The sequence below is a fragment of the Wasmannia auropunctata genome, unplaced genomic scaffold, assembly GCF_000956235.1.
Source record: "Wasmannia auropunctata unplaced genomic scaffold, wasmannia.A_1.0 LD324757.1, whole genome shotgun sequence".
Lineage (NCBI taxonomy): Eukaryota > Metazoa > Arthropoda > Insecta > Hymenoptera > Formicidae > Wasmannia > Wasmannia auropunctata.
Genome location: NW_012038133.1, coordinates 16,404 through 35,936, shown reverse-complemented (window position 1 = coordinate 35,936; position 19,533 = coordinate 16,404). Strand labels below are relative to the sequence as shown.

The 19,533-nt window shown below is 30.4% G+C and overlaps 2 protein-coding genes across 7 annotated transcripts; both read right to left on the bottom strand.

The window, feature by feature from the left end:
* Positions 1-3,693: 3,693 nt before the first annotated feature.
* On the bottom strand, positions 3,694-13,467 carry LOC105460302 (kinesin-like protein KIF20B). 4 transcript variants are annotated; one of them, XM_011706742.1, is made up of 4 exons: positions 12,150-13,467; positions 9,298-9,802; positions 7,900-8,518; positions 3,694-7,407 (listed from the first exon to the last, which is right to left on the bottom strand). In XM_011706742.1, exons 2-4 carry the CDS (start codon positions 9,800-9,802, stop codon positions 4,146-4,148), a joined length of 4,386 nt encoding a protein of 1,461 aa, XP_011705044.1. In that variant the 5' UTR covers positions 12,150-13,467; the 3' UTR covers positions 3,694-4,145. The 4 variants fall into 4 exon arrangements, with proteins under 4 accessions (XP_011705044.1, XP_011705042.1, XP_011705045.1 ...); XM_011706740.1 differs by lacking the exon at positions 12,150-13,467 and adding an exon at positions 10,132-10,355; XM_011706743.1 differs by lacking the exon at positions 12,150-13,467 and adding an exon at positions 10,257-10,348.
* A 728-nt stretch (positions 13,468-14,195) lies between these two features.
* On the bottom strand, positions 14,196-19,387 carry LOC105460301 (26S proteasome non-ATPase regulatory subunit 12). Of its 3 annotated transcripts, none has more exons than XM_011706737.1 (8): positions 19,307-19,387; positions 18,687-18,871; positions 18,359-18,595; positions 17,794-17,898; positions 16,391-16,572; positions 16,099-16,323; positions 15,860-16,016; positions 14,196-14,886 (listed from the first exon to the last, which is right to left on the bottom strand). In XM_011706737.1, exons 2-8 carry the CDS (start codon positions 18,849-18,851, stop codon positions 14,596-14,598), a joined length of 1,362 nt encoding a protein of 453 aa, XP_011705039.1. In that variant the 5' UTR covers positions 18,852-18,871; positions 19,307-19,387; the 3' UTR covers positions 14,196-14,595. The 3 variants fall into 3 exon arrangements, with proteins under 3 accessions (XP_011705039.1, XP_011705041.1, XP_011705040.1); XM_011706739.1 differs by lacking the exon at positions 19,307-19,387 and adding an exon at positions 19,253-19,271; XM_011706738.1 differs by lacking the exon at positions 19,307-19,387 and adding an exon at positions 19,010-19,178.
* Between the last annotated feature and the right edge of the window lie 146 nt (positions 19,388-19,533).

Genomic DNA, 19,533 nt, shown 5'->3' with positions numbered 1-19,533 from the left:
AAAAGTAACGAATCGTTACTTTTTAGTTACATTTAATAGAACAACATTAACATTATAAAATAAAGATTTACATATTATATAATTTTATTTTAAAAAGAAAGGTAATGCGCGTATTTAAATATGAGCATTTAAATCAATTTAAATATTTTGCATAATTACAATCAACATTACGATCAAGTGATTGAGTGAAAGTGTTGCATAATTTTGATCCATGAAAGTGACGATTTGACATATATAAAGTAACTGTAAAAGTAACTATTAAATTAGTTACTAGTTACTTAAAAAATCTAACTAAGTTAAGTTACAGTTATTGAAAAAAAGTAACTGTAACTGTAACTTCGTTACAAGTAACGAGTTATTTCCAACCTTGTATATATATATATATTTATATATCATATATACAACACAATATGTTTTTATAGCTGAACTAGCGTATACTCTGTAAAGTGGAATTTTTAAAGTGAAATAGGCATACGTTTAAAATTTGACGAAGACAAGAAAGAAAGTCGTAATTCAGTGCATCAATAAGAAAAAAAACCAAACCTATATACTAAAGAGTAAAAAGAAGCAAACGCTATCGCCTAGAAATCGGATAAATCGGATGATTTTCAGGCCGCGAGTTGGACGATTAAATAAATAATGATATCTAACGTGCGTGCTACACATGTACGAGCGAGCGCGCGCGCGCGCGCGCGCGCACACGCGAGAGAGACGGATATCGAAATAGCGCACGATGTACAGAAGAAATCTGCGAGCGACGTAAAGGTGTCATCGTGCATCGGGCTTACTTATGCTGCCTACGGTGCCGAGTCCGCGGCCCGCGTACTTCATCCACCAGGGCACATCGTCCTTGGCAACAGGGTCCTGTCCAGGCCTCTGCATGATCGATGCTATTTTTTCGCCGAACGACTGAAAGAAAGAAAAGAAATACGTACGACGGTCGCAGGTGCATTTATAATCGTAACGCGCGTCGTCCGCCGATACTTATAGGAGTGTATTTTTTACCATTTTCGATGTTGTATTATAACTCTCTTTTGTGCGTCAGCTGAGAACGCTGACAGTACCACCACAGTGTACCACTCCACTGGTATGTCTGTGATGTATGGAAAATCGACCCGCTGCTTTTGCATCCGCGACCATGAGGGCGCATCGTATGCCGATATACTAGAGACCCTCACTCCAGACCAGAGTGAGAGCCTTTTGTCATAAGACGATCTGAGCAATTCATTATACACTAGTTCAGTGTGTGTGTGTGTGTGTGTGTACCTCTTTCTTTTCAATTTAACCGGCCCTTTTGTATATCTTTCTCTGGTAGAATTTTGCTCATCGTCTTATAACAAGACTCTGTCTCTACGATATAAAAAAAGTGTTTAAAAAGAAAGGATTTGTCTTTAGGATCATACATATATAATAGGAATAAATTAATCAAGAGGAATAAATAAATGCATTATATACGAAAAATTAATTTCATGCAGCAAAATACGTAGGAACATATATATTATATATATACATTCCACTGTTTTTACATATATATACTTTTTATATAAATCGATTTTTTAATCAGTTTGATTCTTGGCGAAAATTTTTCTTAGAATTCTAATATAAATTATTTTCAAAATTTCAATATAATTTTATAACTTTTTAGAAAAAAACTTCAATTTTTTGAGATTTTTTAATACAAATTGACATTTTTTAGAAATATTGATGCTCAAAATCTAATATAATATATTTTTTTTTATTTTAAGATTTCTATAACATTTCTTATTCTATAATTTTTGAAAACTTGTAATATCTGAGAAGTTTAAAAAAGTAACTTTTAGAAATTTTTATAAATTTAAAATATGAAAAATTATTAAAATTATATATGAAATATTATATATGTGTTTGCGTATGAAAGGCAATTATAGATTATTGCAAATTTATTTTCATATATAATTAAATCTGATAAAAAAATGGATTATTTTTTTTATCCTGAGATATTCTTACACATATCTGATATAAATTTAAATATCTCGTATGCAATATATATAATAACAGTATAAATATACAAATGTTTTTATTAAATACATAATTTTCTTAAATCTTACGTTGATATTTTAAATTTGTATTTATAAGGAACAAGCCCTCCATATCTTTTTTTCCAATTTACAGCATGGAGATGTTATAAGCATTGTATACATATATGTATATAAAAGATACACATATATATATACATACACATATATATATAATGCATTTATTAATGACGTTATGCTGTATCATTCTAATTAAGTTTTTATCTTTTTGGATAAAAACTTAATTAGTTTTTTTTAATTCATCTTTCTTGATATTAATTAAACTATGGATTAGTATGTTTTATTCAGTTAATTTTTCTTTTACCACTTTACAATTTATACTTATTAAGGGAAACGCACTATCAGCGTTATTGCATTTTTTTATCCTTGATTTATGTCTAATCAACGATAAAAATAGAAGGACGCAATAGCGCTGATAATTTGCTTGCCGAATGCGCGCTTTATATATGTACATATAGAGTTTATTATATTATTTATATATGTATATTAGAATAATTTATAGAATGATTATATATATACTGAATATGTTTATAATTGTATTCATATATCATTTTTTTACAATTTCTTACAATACTAAATATTTTTTATATTTTATACGCGCGCGCATAAATTACAAAAAAATTATAGAGAAACTGAATCAAATGAATAATGGATAAGATGACTATGGATGGTATACATAATATAGAAACCTTAATTATAGCTCTTTCCGAAAGATGCTTTTTCAGAAATTAATTTTGTCATGTATATACATAATTGCATTTACCTTCAAATAAGCCTTAAATGTTATAAAAAACATTTTAAAATTTTCAACATCAACAATATATTTAAAAAAATTTTTTTTTCCGTTTTGTTTCCGTGTTTTTTCCGAAAACACTGTATAAAGTGTTTTTAAACTGTGTATATAAACTGTTATAAAGTGTTTTTAAATCCATAAAAGTTTTGTTTAAAATATTTTTACTACACATCTTTTTTAATGTACGCTTATAAATATAAACATTGCTTTTTTTTAGTGTTTTTACTCTTTAATGTGTGTAAGAGCTTTTATAAAAAAAATTTGCGCGTGTCTTTTGATGTATATACTACTAATAAAGACCAAATTCATTAAAATCAGAACGAGTCACTTAATTATTGGGTTCATTTCCTTATTTTAGGACAGAATAAGAACTAATGGAAAAGATAGATTTACACACAAAAAAACTATGTAATTCCACAGAAAAGTAAACAAGCCATTTGTATTAACAGAAAATTATTTGTTTTATTTTTTTCAACTTATGTTGATTAAATATTTTTGAATTTTGTAAATTATACTCTTATATCTCTATGAAGCTTTGATTCCTTTTGTTTTAAGTGTATTATATGTAATTTTTGGTATTAATTTAAAGCTTTCGCTCTCTTATTGTCCTTATTTTAAAATTTATTTAAATATTAAGAAAAAAGAAGATATTAGTGTATTAAAATTGGAATCGTCTAGCGAAAATTTTATTTTAGGCACATACATACATATACATAATTAATTTTAATTAAATTAAATCTGTTATATTTGATCGAGCGTGAATTTATTGAAATTATTATTATTATTATTTAGAATACATAATAAAGAAAAAATATTTACGAATACATGAAATGCAGATGATGTTTATAAATTGCGTTTATAAATACATTGGAGATTTTCGAATTTTAGTAAATTTTAAAATAATATAGCATAATAATATAGAAAATGTCACGATAATAAAGATTTTGTCGATGATAATTACTATGTACTATCATTTCCTGACACAAGTAGAACATATACAAAAATTACTTCAATTATTTATTAAAAATTATTTTAATTATTATTATGTAAAATTAATATAATACGTACGATATTAAAAAAAGAAAAGAGAAGAGTGAATTTTCAATGAACGTGTAATTAAGTATTTGTATGATATTATTTGATCAATGAAAATCACAGAAGAAGCGGTACTCGCGAACTATACATTACATGTTTGTTTTTTTTTTCCTTTTCGTTTGTACTTTCTCATCCCTTATCAGCATATACAAAGTATTTACAATGTGTCCTATATATTTCCCTCATTTCTTCCGATTCCTTAAATTTCGAGTTGGCAAAGACGCGGCGACAGGTTCAATCTCCGCAAACGAATCATTCTCGAGGAATAGCTTCTTTCTACGAGTGCGCCTCTTCTCGGTCGATGGCGCGGGCGGTAAAGTGGTTTCCGGCGGTGGCAAAGTGGTGTTTCTTGTGCTACGTTTCGATTCGGAGCCGGATAATTCGATGACCGGTATGTTCTCCTGCCTGGCGGATAAGACGGCGGTCTTCTTTCCCCGCCGTTTAGTTTGACGTTGCGTCAAGACCTCCTCCTCCGACGTGCTGTCACAATCGTTTTTGGTCCTCGAGCCGCTCTCGTATTTCTGTAATCTATCCTGGAGTATCTCTACACGATTCTGCAGCTTCTTGTAGTCATCCTTATTCGGCGTCGGCGTCATCTGCCGACGGAACAGTTCCTGGTACCTCATCACCTCCCGCTTCTGCATGTCCAACTCCTCCTGCTGATTCTTCACCAGAGCCTCATACTTGGTGACCGTCTCGTCGCGATTCTTCATGAACGCGTCCATCTCACGCTCCTTCTGCGTCAGGCTGGTCCTCAGGTCGTCGTTTATATTCCGCAGCCGTTCATTCTCGACCTGCCGCTCCTTTGCGTTCTGCTCGAGTAGATTAAGGATTTTCGCGTTTCTTTCGAAATTCTCCGAATGTATCTTCAGCTCTTTTAAATGCTGCTCCTTTTCGAGAAGCTTCTGCTTGGTCTGCGCCAATTCGTTTATAGCGCTCTTTAATTCCGTTTCCATCATGTCGTCGGCTCTCTCGGCATTTTCGATCTTTTGTATCATACGTTTCAGTTCCTTCTGCAAGGTCGCGATCTCGACATCCTTTTCCTGTTCCTTCACGGCCGTTTCCTGTAACCGACTCTCCAACTCTGACAATTCCTTATTATTCTTCTCAAGCATCATCTGTATACAGTTCTTCTCTACTCGACACGTTTCCAAGTTTTGGTTCAACTGATCGATATCATACTTCAACTTATCTATAGTTTCCAGACTATCTTCTAACTGCGATATCTTTTCTGCATACTCATCTAACTGATTTACACTCATATTATTTGTATCGATATCTTCTTCCTTCACCGAAACGAATTTGTCCGATTTGCGCACGTCTGTCTCTTTTTCTTCTTCTTTACATTTTAACATATAGTCATCCAATTCTTTCTGAGTCGTTTCCAATTTCTCCATGTACTGTTGAGCGTTTTCATTTGCAGCTGCAAGATTCTTTTCCAATCGATCGATTTCACATTCGTAGTCTGCAATTTTCTGTTTCGAGGCCGTATCGGAGCTTAGCAGAGTCTCTTCTATCTTCCGTTTCTCTTCCGTAGCGAGTGCTAATTGTTTCTTAAGTACTTCCGCGGAATTTTTATATTCATCTACGATGGTTTTATTCGAATGATTCTCTTCTTTTAAAGTCTGCAGTGTCTTTTTCATATCATCATTAATCTGTGTCAATGCATTTAATTGTAATTTCAGACTGTCATCCGCAATATCGTCAGTCTGAACAGCTTCTTCCTTTAAAGACATTTTACTACTGGTTTGAATACCTTCGGATGTTGTTATTGTTACAACACCTTGAGTACTTTCTTCCAACTCATTTTTACTATCTTCGTTGTAATCCTTCGCATTTATTATATCCACTTGGCAACCTGTATCCACCAATATTCGTTTAGGAATTGTCTTTTCTTCTGTGGGGTTCAAATTATTTGAATCTGTTTCTTTAGCAGATACTGTTCCATTTTCTGTTCCTTCTTTCACATTTTTTCTGATCATACTTGAATCTTCTGACACCTCAGTAATCAGTTCTTCTTTTATAATGATCTCTTGATATTCGTTTTGAGTAGATGTCGTTGAGTTCAATTTTTCTTCATAAGATTTAATTAACGCTAATTTTTCATCCTTCAATTTATTAATTTCTTCTTGCATTTGTAAGATTTTATTTTCATTTTGATGTTCCAGTTTTTCTTCTAGAAGCTCCACTATTCTTGTTTTTTCCGTCAAGCAAACATTAACATCTTCAAGATGTAATTCTAAATCTTCAATTTTCTCTTCATTTTCTACTATAATTTTTGCTTGCTCATCAATGCAAAGTTCTTTCTTTTTCAAATCAGATGTAATTGTAATGTATTCTTCTTTTGCTTCATTAAGAATTTCTTTGAGTTTTTTTATTTGTTCGTCTTTAACAAGTAATTGCGATGTCATTTCCTTTATATAAGCTTCACCATTTTGAGCAAAGCAAATATCTTTTTGAGCAGTTTCTAGAAGATTTCTCGCAACTTTTAAATCTTCCTTCGACAATCCCAATTCAAAGAAAGCTTTGTTTTTCTCCACAATTAAAGTTTCATTCGTTATTTTTAATTCAGTTAATGTTTTCTTTAAAGTTTCATTCTTCTCTCTCAATTGCGTACTTTCTTTAATTAATTCATTAATAGTTATTTTAAGACTGTCATCATCCTCGTCACTGCCATCAGTGCATTCGCTATGTTTTCTTCTCTTCCTACTTAATTGACTTAATTTTCCCTTGTAAAATTCTTCAACTTGCTTCACAGTCCACTCGAGAGCGTCTTCGTGTTGGGACTCGACGTCATTTATACGTCGTTTCCAATCAACTTCAAGCTCGTTTATCATCGAAATATATTTGTCGGCCATCTCCTGCCGGCTTTGAAGATCTTGAATTAAGGCTGAATTCTTTAAAAGAGCAATTTCCTTTTTCAATTTTTCGTTTTCATTTGCCAGATCCATATACTCCTCCGAAGTAATGTATTCCGAATCATCCTCCGCATTACTTGTAGGCTGCCAATCCACGCTTTCCAGTTCCGTGGTATCCCAATCGGTTACCGTTTGTATACTCTGCGTGACTATTTGCGAAAATCTCGATTTTAACTTCTTTTGTATTTGCTTTTTTCTTTCTATAACAATTCTTTTTGCGATGGCGGCGAAATTTAAAACATTTTGGGTCTCTACATAAAGATTAGGTAAAGGATTGACATTAACAATCAGAGCTAGGTGCTCCTTGCCCGATAACGCTCGTTGGAATAATCTGGTTAATTTGGATTCTCTAAATGGTCCCACAGTATCTGTTTTCGTTCTAACTAACTGTCCTTCGTGAATGGATTTCAAGCATCTGCCTAATACTAGTAAACTAGTATTAATATTTTGTGCTTCTTTTAATCTATCGCCAATATTCAATGTCTTCTTCAAACGTTCTGAGCCTGCCAGATCGCAAAACGAAAATCTGCAAAACAAATATCCACATATTAATATTATAATGGTGTAAAGAAATGAATATAATAAATTCCAGCTTCTTCATATACAGGGTGTCTCAATAACACAGTAAACATCTTGGAATCTATAAGATCTAGAGGAAAATTTGTGTAACCAAAATTGCACGAAATATTTATGTCAAAATATGGCATGACAAACTAAAATATTTCGGAAATTATTAATTTTTCGATAACTTTACCTTAATACTTTATGCAGAATAATTAGAATAATATTATGTAAAAAAATCATATAATTCCATTAAAGAAACAAAATTAATCTTGAAATCTCCAAAGTGCCTTCACTTAGACAAAAATTGTTATCGCCATATGATAGCCCGCTGCGTAACGTACAATTTTGGTTGTACAAATTTTCTTCTAGACCTTATAGATCCCAAGATATTTAAGTATGGATAGAAAATACGCCATATATAAATATAAAATATTAGAAAGAGAAAAATACATACGTGCTCACTTCAACCGTATCGGGCAAATTTTCTGCATAATATTTTAACAATATAATTGTAAATATGCAATGTGACCTTGAACTTTTTGCATTTAACGCCGTTGCGGCTACTTTTAGATTATATTGCCCTGCCATCAAGATCTGGTAAGCTTCCGCCGCTGAATTAACATAAATAGTCTTCAAGCCTCGGATAAATGCCCTGCCATTGGAATCTGCTCCCAATTTTAAAGGGATCCTCTTTTTTTGGCATTCATTTGATAATAAGTCATAAACAATTTCATTATAGATTTCCGCAAATGAAACCCAAACCGAGTAATGAGCATCGTAGCATTGACTGGGACGAATTGATTCCTCTTGCAGCAATTTTTGCATTTGTTTGTAGGTATTCATGTACTGATGTTTATCAACAGAACCAAATGTTAGTAATTTAGTTTTTACTTCAAGTTCCTGTGCACGTTCAAGAGCGTTAAGAGTGATCACATCGCTATAATGCAGAGGTTTATAAAATGGGTTTGGTCTTGTTGTAACATTGTTGAATACAAACTCCAGTGCACGTGGTACAAGTCCAGGTGATGTAGGAGTCCCTTGCAATGTGTATGACTTTCCTGAATTTGTAGTACCTAAAAAAATTAAATTATTATACTAAACGTGGCCACTTAAACGGGAACACCCTGTGTGTGTGCATGTGTATTTCTAAATATAAGATTTTTAATAATAATAATAATAATAATGTCGCTCTCTTCCCTAACAAGTAAACATTGCTACAAAAAATATACATATTATATAGCAAAAATTGATATTATTTATCATCAAATTTATCAGTATATTAAAAAATATTAAATACAAATAATAGAAAAAAATTAAAGATCTTTCAGAAATTTAATGAAATTTTCTATCTCAGTATCTCATGATTTTTTAGTTTTTATTCTTTATTAATTATTAAATTTTACATAAGGACAATTTTTGACTATGAGTATATCTAAAGAATTAGATAGATTTCTCACTGATTTTATAAGATTTATAATTTCTATAGAATGATTATAAGATGTAGATAAATTTAGAATTTTTGGAAGATTGTATACTTTACATCAAAAAACTGAAATGTATCTTGAAGAAAATAAACTATATACAACACTTATTATAAAGATAACATAGAAAATTGTCAATATCTTAATAAATATTAATTTTAAGACATCCCAAGTAACAAGATGACATCAAATGACTTTTCAATAACGTCTTCTTGACATTAGAAACATTATTAAGATGTCTTTTGACGTTATTAAGACGTTACCTTGCTACTTGGGATGTTTATAAATTATTTTGCTTATTTAAAAAAATACTATAAACTCTGAAAGTTTTTAATTTTTTTAAATATTCTGTACTATAGAATATTTCTTACCATATGTCATTATAGTGCAATTTTGTCCAGCTAAAAACTCAATCATCTGCTGCTGGACTGTTTGTTCAAATAATTCCAGCTGAGTAGTCTCTGGTCCAAATGTTTGTGAAAAGATAAATTTGCGACATATAATCTCATTACTTTTGGACTGTTTGATGCTTCCACTGTTATCCAGTATGGGCAACTTCGTGAGCAAAGTTGTAGAATTTGCAATCTTATATGCCTCTTGCTGATCTTCCGTTAATTTCAGCTTCTTTGGAAATGGTTTAAGTCTAAGGTATACTTTAATAGTTTGTAAAGTTTGTGACTCAGAACGCTCAGATGCATTATCATTGGTAAAATTGTCTTCTTCCGTTTCATATACAGAAAGTAAATTCTTTCTTGTAATCTTTGAGAGTAATGGCCTCTGGCTGTATGCCAAAATACTTGGATCTCTGCCGAATAGATATGACATATCTTCTTGTGGATTTTCTGAAGGACGAATTGAATCCAGTGTATTCTCCATCTATATTAATTTAAAAAGATATATAAAAATATAATTATATTGTATATTTAATAATAATTTTGATATTAATTTTTTCTATTTCCAAACATTCTATTTCCACGCTTGGAAATAAATATGTAAAATTGTAAGTTTTAACAGTCAAATGAAGTTACACCATGTTTATCACAATTTCATAAAAACACGAATTTATTACTTATTATCATTTATACATATGAAATGCAAAATCGTCCAACAAGTATTCTTACAGAAATTTGTGTGACTTAAAAGTTTTTAAGGTCAATCTGATTTAAAGTAAGTTGTTTACAGGCTGCCTTCATCCGAAAACATACCTTGTTAGATCAGTTAAAAAAATCCTGACTATGTTAAAAGGGCATATACACAATTTATGTGTTGTCGAAATCAAGCGATTAACATAAAAAGCAGATCGGTATAAAATGCCCAAGTTAACATTTACTTTTGCACACTTGTTCGCACTGCATACATCACTCGTTCACGACAAACGGTCATTTAATTCTTGAATTTCGTTTGGAATGATGCTTTTGTCGGATTGGCAATCGATTCGCCAACGTTGATTGGTTCGACCGCAGGCACGGTAGAGACCTCTGTCGGAAAAGAATTTTCTTTACTCCAAATTACGAGTAAAATATTGATAATCGCAATATAATTGAGATATTCGTAATCAGGAGAATTGTCTGCACTTCTCTACAAAGCGATTTTTTGGAAAAAATAAGCAAAATAAAATTTTATTCTGTCTGCACTATCGTGCACTTAGGTGCAGATAGTCTTATTTATTACATGATTTTAAGGACCAAATTGCAAAATCCGGCTTTGTAGAAAGTTTGGCAGCTTCGTAAAATATGGATCAGTGGAAGGCTCGTTGCAAAATATTGCTTCTGCGAGACAAAATATGGGATTAAGGGTGCGTTCCCACTGAGCGCGTCATGCGTCGTGTTATCTAAATTGACCAATCAAAACATTATTTATTATACTTATATTTATTATTCCGCATCGTTTTTAATCTACTTTTCTATTTATTTATAAATAAACACTGACATTTCTTCACTGTTTTGACGTCTTGATTATACACTCCATGCCGATGCGCATGCGCGCTTAATAAAAGCCCCTAGATTTTGGACAAAAACATTGTTTTTTCTATTTAAACAAAAATGCAAAGGTGCATTTTATGAAATTGATTTATTCGAATGGAGCAAATCGGGAGCATTATTTAGAGACCTTATTTACTGCAAAATACCACTTTGGCAAAAAGTTATGACGTTTTTCGACGAAAAGTCCTTAGATTTATCACAAGAACGTTTCTTTTCGTTTACAAAAGAAACTATTAAAAACCAATTGATAACATTTATTGCTCCGAACGGAGCAAATTTGGAGCAAAATTTTGAGACCTCATTTGTTCAAAAATATCAATTAGATCAAAAATTATGGACGTTTTTCGTAAAAAATCGTTTTTTGGATTTTTTAAAAAAACTAAAAGGGAGCAATTTTTATATTTATCAATATGAACGGAGCAAATCGGGAGCATTATTTTGAGCTATTGATCGTTCAGAAATTTTCATCTTGCGGGCTAACTTCACAAGGGTGTAGTCCTGAGTCCTGAGAGATGCGAGATACAAACAATAAAAATTTAATTCACCCCCCAAATGAGAGGTTATCTCGGAATAAGTTAAGTGCTTAATGAAGTCCTCACGAAAAAGGTTGCAAATAGCACAGTGACGCAGTGTGCGCAGTCTCGGAATCCTCTGCTCGCAAATGCGACAATGTTCAAATTCTCCTGAGCCTAAGGGTGAATTCACACCTTGACAGAAAAGCGGAAAACAGAAAAGCATAAGCCAATCAGAACTCGCGTTGGTAGTTAATAGTTTTTTTGCTTTCTGCTTTTCTTGCTACCAGTGCGAGTTCTGATTGGCTTTGTTTTCCGCTTTTCTGTCAAGGTGTGAATTTACCCTAATGGTTTAAATAAAATCGTGTATAAATTGTAGTGAGACAGTAAGTAACGGTGGCAATGTCAAGCAATAAAGAAAATAACATAAGGTGAAGCAGCAGTTAATATCAATTGAGATTATAAAATGATGAGAAATAACTCAGAATAAGATATAATACATAATTTCATATAAACTAATATGATATAATAGACAAGAGATAATATAACGGTTAAAATATTCAATAATGTGGAATAATATATAGTAATCGACTAACGATATATGGCAGAACCACTGAATGGTTAAAACGCGTATAATGTGCGTGAATATAAAACGTAGTATAACGTAAGATATAAACAGTAACTTATATTAAGTCGGAGAGTAGATATACAAATCAATGTATTTGTTACCTTTTGCAGAAAGGTGATTTAGCAGCGAGAGTGATAAAATTGAGTTAATAATTAAGCCTTGGATTGACCAGTGTGAGATTCGGGAAACGATTCGACAAGCCTAATTGGTAACTCCTTCACGACGTAGTAGACGATTTATAGTAAGAGGTATGAATTCGGTGCTAATTGCACAATGACTTCCTTCTGGCTAGGAAAATGTCCGTATTGGTCAAGAGATCTTTTAAGACTGCGCGCTCTGCTCGATCGCCTTCCTACATTTCGGCTCGGCGCGCGAACGCTATCGCGAGACAATGAAATGTCTTCTGCGCATGTCAATTAAGCGTTACGCTATGCGATTATTCGCTTTCATATGTGATAGTAGATTTAGTAGAGAACAAAAGAATTTATGATTATCAGAACTCGCACTGGTAGCAAGAAAAGCAGAAAGCAAAAAACTATTAACTACCAACGCGAATTCTGATTGGCTTCTGCTTTTCTGTTTTCCGCTTTTCTGTCAAGATGTGAATTCACCCTTAGGCTCAGGAGAATTTGAACATAAAAAGATGATTTTTATGGTTGTGTAAAGTATGTCATTTATGTATATATGGCAGTTTGCTAATTATTTAAGGAAAATGGCAATGTTAACATGTTCTTCATACGCTTAATTGACTTTCATTAATAATTACTATGTCATGCTTATATTTCTCCTACTTTCTTTCGTTCGTAATTGCTAAATACTATGGTTTACATTATTAGGAATCCAGAAATTCACTTCCTGTTTCAATGTTATCTTGAATAATAAAATATTTAAAATGACTGATTTATACTATGCCCAAATGTTGAAATATAAAATTACAAAGATATCGTTCGATATATATGTATAATATAATGTAATTTATATATATATATATAATATAATGTAATTTCTTGTTAAAAGGGGAATCTAGGTAATATTAATTTGATTTAATAATGTATTTAATCTAATAAGCATTTAGTTCCTTTGTTTCAGTAAGGGACGCGCACAGGAGGCGCAGGTCGCTTATCTCTCGCCAAGAGACGATTAAGTAGATATCATGTAACATAAACTTTTAGCACACGGCTCGCACGAAATTCTTGCTATGCGATTAGTAAAGCTTCTCGAAGGTTCTAAAAAAATCTAATATGATGAGATGAATTTCTGTTTCCTTTGTTAATAATACCTAAATGTTAACGCTTAACAATTATTTCCTTACAGTAACTTAAACGGCTAGGGGTGAATTTAGTTGAATAAAGATTGACTATATGTTTTCTGAAATATATATAGTAATTAAAATAATAAGGCAACAATATAGCGCTGTGCGAGTATTCTTACTAATGTTGAATATTAATAATGTTGAATATTAATATAAATAAAGGTTTCTTTACTTTTCCCTTAAATAAAAATTATTTTAAAGTATAATGTCAAAGCGAAAAATATAAATATTAAAATATTTGAAAAAAAAATTTAAAAAAATATAAATATGTATAATTAAAATTTTTTTTAAATATATATATTTTATAGGAGTTTCAGAGAAATTTCAAGATCAACTTAATTTGTTTTTTAAATAAGATTTTAATAGATTTTTTTTGCATAATATGATTCTTCTAATTATTCTGTATATAAAGTATTAAAGCAGATTTATAAAAAAATCAATAGTGCCTCAGACTGTATTTAAGTACTAAAGTAAATTTATTATGTATATATAAAACAATATACAATTTTTTTATGCGTCTACTTAATTTTATATTTTACTTTTCTGTACTTCATATATTTTTTATAGTGCATTATATTTAATTCATTAATTATAATAATCAAATTATTTAAATGATAATTTTCAATCTTCAATTTTGAAAAATAAAATTTAGCAGATTTATGCCGTTATTTATGATTGTTATTTAGCTTTCATTTCAAGAGTATGTTACATGGGATATTCAAAATGAAATTGTTTTATTTTGAATAGAAATTAATTGAATTGTACTCTGAGAAGCAGAAAAGCTGAAAAATAGAATTATTTATTCCTACTATGATGCATAATAACAAAAAAAGGGTTATGAATTAGTTTTAATCTCCAACGATATACATCGGATATAATAAACTATTTTGTGCAAACATATAAATTTTATATTTTTATTGTACTACATTAAAATAAATGATCAATAGAAAAAATTGATTTGCAATAGTATAGTTTTAGCTTCATATTGAATGAATTATATTTTTGATATTGTTTAAATATAATAACTGTACGCGCGTGCGTGCATGTGTATGTGCGTGAATTACATACCGAATACACAAAAATATAAACAATGTTTTTACAATCCAAAATCGTAACTCTGGTTGTTTTGTTAATAAATCTAAATAATAATATGCTATTACTGAATGGAAATAAAATTAAAACGGATAACATGAGAGATACGATATACACGAACGTCATATATAAATATATCAATTTTAAGATTGCGCAACGGCCAACATTTCTTCTTGATGAATTAAATGTGTAGTATGATTCACAAGGCCCATCAATTTCGATAATGATGCAGCCCATGTATCTAAAAGAGCAGCTGGCTCTTGTGTGCCTGTAAAACGGACTACACCAGCTGGACGATCTGTACGAGCACTGATCACTCCAGTCTCTACTAAATTGCAAAGACATGCTTCTGTTTCTTCAGCTGGAAGATCTAATAACTCAGCCATACGAGTTAATGTAATCTTAGTGTAATATTTGGCCATAATCCTTATATTCTAAAAACAGACAAATGTTTTTCTATATTTATGCATAAAATTATTAAAGCAAAATTATTGACAAATCAATATTCTACTTTTAAAAACTTATATCAAAATATGTTAGTAATATATTAATACAATATTAATAATGTAATAAAATATAAAATATCTTGTAAACCATTCCTAATTTTTTTTCATGCAGAATGTTCTTAAAAGAAAAAAAAATGGAAATATTCTCAAAAGAATTCCAAAAAAGGAAAGATAAATCAAAAAAATTAGGTGAGTTCTATTTAAAAATCATATGCGATTATTGTAAATAAACGTGTTGGAGATTTCTTTAAATGACTTTGAATTCAAGTTTTAAGTTTTAAAAAATATCGGAACATCTTTTGAATTATAAATTTTGAATTACAAAAGATTAGAATAAAAATTCTATTTACTAAATTAGAAATGTTACTAAAAATCTTTTTACTAAATTTTAAAATACAAACAGTTAAAGTTATATTTTTCAATTAATTTTAAATAGATTTTATCTGATTAAAGTTATAATTATAATTTTGAAAAAATTACAATAATTTACACTGATTAAAAAAAAATTAATTCAAAATAGATAAAAAATTCATAACATAAAAATAAAAACATCTTGTATAATATCAAATTGTACCATATAAAATTTATGTAAATTAAAATAAAAACAATATATTGTAGAAAAAACAAGTTTCACTGAATTAAAATATGCACTATTTTTATTAAAATCAGGGTTTATCTCGAGGCTTACTTTTGAAATTTTTAGTAAATTTTTTGAACTATCACTGAATAATCCTTTCGTTAATAAATCGAATAATAATCAAAGAATAATACCGTAATAAATTCCATGAATAGCACATCTAAAGAATACTTTATCTCAATTTACTGATTAAATACTGATAATTTTTTATGATACAACCTAATATAAACTTTTCATTACTCTTTGTTTTAAATAATTACTTACATGTTCTACAACACGATTTCGTAGATCTGCCCATCGTTTGGATCCTTCTTCAGTCGAAGAAGAAAAGACTTCAGTTAATCTGAGATCTTTTTCATAAATTTCACATAATCCTGACCATTTTATCAATTCGGGATTAACAAATAAGCGCAACAATTCCCTGCGGATTGTTACAGTTCACATTATTTTAAAAAAATCAGAAATAGATATTTTAAATACTACAAAGTAATCATAATCGTTACTTGTAAGTAGGTATTTCATCGAGGAGTTTATCAGCGAGTAGTCTATGAGTTAGATCAGCCTGTTCAGGCTCGTGTGGTGCGAGTACAAGATAAAGAACTGCTCGAGAAAGCGCGATATGTTTTTTTTCCGGATCGTCCCGAATTGTCGGAGTTTCCAGTACTGCTCGGTTATGCCGACACAACTCCAAATGCCAACCCTCATGACGTGCCAATTCCATCATTAAACTAGATGTAAAGTGTGATTCATTAAGATTTGTATAACATATTTAAGTACAAAATATAGTATACATACTCGTAGTATTTTAATTTCAATGCCTGAGTTTCTTCGTCGTTCTCATCAGTGAAGAACTTAACGTTAATTTTCTTTGCTATAATTTGAGTTCTCATGAAATCTTGTTTTGCCAAACAAAGTCTCATTTGTTCTAAGATGAGGGAAGCTTTTTCTCGACGTGACATACTGCCATATGTTTCCACCTATTTGGATATTTAGTATGCCATTTAGTATAATCTTTACAAAGGAGAGTATGCAAAAATGGACTTTTGGGAATCGCAAGGCAATCGAATAAATCGTACATATTTTCACGTATTTTGAGTTGTAGAATCCGAAAATGACCATGAAAATTACGTTTGCAGCGGGGAAAACTTGGAAAATGAAGAAAAAAGGAAAAAAGCAGAATCGCAAATGTAATTTTTTTACGTTTACTTTTTCTTGCGTATTTTGAGTCACAAAATCTCGAACTAGCTATCTAGAGATACTCAAGATATAGGTGTGCAAAAAGTTTCGATCTTCAATCGGCAAAGGTATAAAAAATACGGGGACGGCAAAATATCTTGAAAACTAAGCATTGTAGGAAAAAGTATCTCAGATAAAAGTTTTAGAGTTTGAAAAGATCTATTTACTGGCGCTAATTTGATTTTAGATGGCGTCGCCAAGATCAGAACAAGGTCACCTTGAATTTTTTGAATAAGATTCCCTATTTTTTATTATAAATTCTTGTAACCCTTCTTTAGACCTTTTCAAAGCACTATAATTTTATCCACTTTTAGTAAGCCGTTTTGATGTTATCAAGCTTTTTATAAGATGTTTAGCCCATGAAGGCAAGATCGGAAGATGATTCAGTCAATCAAGGCAAGATTTAAGGAGTATCCTTAGTTGACTGGATCATCTTCCAATTTTGCCTTGGCTGGGTACTACTTAAAGTGGATAAAATTATAGTGCTTTGAAAAGGTCTAAAGAAGGGTTACAAGAATTTGCAATAAAAAACAGGGAGTCCTATTAAAAAAATTAAAGGTAATCTTGTTCTGACCTTGGTGACACCACCTAAAGTCAAATTAATAGCGTCAATAAATATTTTTTTTTTTTTTAAACCTTACAACTTTTATCTGAGACACTTTTTCTTACAATGCTTAGTTTTCGAAATATTTTACCATCCGTAAATGTAAGAAATTTACACATGCAAGTATTTTAACGATTTCCCTTTTTTCCACTTTTCTTCATTTTCCAAGTTTTCCCCATTACAGGCATAATTTTCATAGTCATTTTCAGATTCTACGACGCAAAATATGTAGAAATATATACGATTTATTTGATCGCCTTACAATTCCCAAACACCCATTTTTATATACCCTCCTTTGTATAATATAATTAAGTTTTATTGATATACTATGTCCATTATTCTTGTAAAGTATAAGTACCTGTAATTCAAGCATTACAGTTGCAGCGCCTGCAACGTCTCCCTCTGTTTCTTTTATTTTAGCTAAACGGTGAGTAAGTCTTGCTCTTTCTACTTCTACATATATCTGTAAAAAATTTTATTAGTATACATTCATATCAATTAAAAAAAAAATAGAAAACTGGTTAGTCACACAGTAATCTTGCCCTTGATAAACAATCAAAAATATATAATAAATAAGAGACAATCTATTTTTAATAATGCAAACTGGACACGCAAATTTTTATTTTAGTTTTTGCCATAAAATGGAATTAATCACACAGATGTTTTAATACGGTTTAATCATGACTAATTTTAGCTATGAAACTTCTGGGCTATATTAAAACGTATATTATTCATTAATCTTTAATTTCCGAGTGGAGATAACATCTTTTGAGAAAAAAGGATTTTGATTTTTTTTTTATTTTCCTCAGTTTCTTGAAAGTTTCATAACATTTTAATTTTTTTAGAGAAATAAAATATACTAGCTCATTGTCCAATCCATCTGAGGAATAGTATATATTAAATATAGTTAAAAATATATTTACCTTTCCTTCTGTAACTGAACGAAGAGTTTCTATTAATTTCACCGTGGTCTCTTTATTAGGCATTTTATCTATGTAAGTACAACATTCTTGAACCATTTTTGTAACAGCCTGTTTAAGTTGAGAGCGCCTCTTTGACAATAAAATTATATGCTCATTGAGCGCTGACCAGTTTTTTGCTTCCAAACAAATTTCGACTATAGCTATAAGAAGTCTGGATGTTGATGGCATGTCGGCACCCTATACAAAAAAAAGTTAAAGATAAATTTCTCTAATATATATATATATACATATATAATTTCTTATTTTACAGTATCAGTGTATACTTAACAGTTCTAGTAAGTTTCTCTAAAGCTAACAATTGATCCAAGGCATCATGTAGCTTTCCTTCGGAAGCTAGTTTCTTGCATTCTGGAATTTTTATGTCGCAAGTACTGCTATAATCTACCTCCATCTTTACAAGTCTGCCAGAATTATCCATTGCTGCCTCTGCCATTTTAACTGTTTAGCAATAATCTAATTTGATGTAACAAAAAAAAACAAATAGGATAAGAAAAAATTATTATTTGTAAATACATAGTAAATATTTATTTTAAAGGTTAAAGACATAAATTACTGATGTATGTACATGTATATATATATACATATACTTACACCAGTAATTTATGCTTTAACCTTAAATATATACACGTATATGTCGAAATACAGGTGAAAAAAAGATAGATATAAAGGTACAAGAATTCAATTATAAAATAACCAACAAAAACATGTGTGTTATAATTGACTAACAATAGTGAATAATTACAAAATCAAATTATTTCTAATATAAATTCCTTCTATAAAAAAATCAAGAAAATATAATATTTGTAATACACGTCATAACATTATATTTGTTACTTTTTGTATAGATATTATTAATAAAATCCAATTTTGTTGAATAACGAAACATACCGAGCTAAATTGTTAGTCACGATTGTCACAATTATACCACGATGCAAAGAGTAATGGAGAAAGCACACTTTATCAGACTTCTATGCTCATTGCTCATGATGACTAGAGTCCTAGATTATCAGAGAAGCGCGATCGGCTTATGGCAGTATCGCAAAAGTACTAGAAAATATTAAAAATGGCGTCGAATGGCCAATCATAAAATTGATTTATTCGACAGCCATTTATAA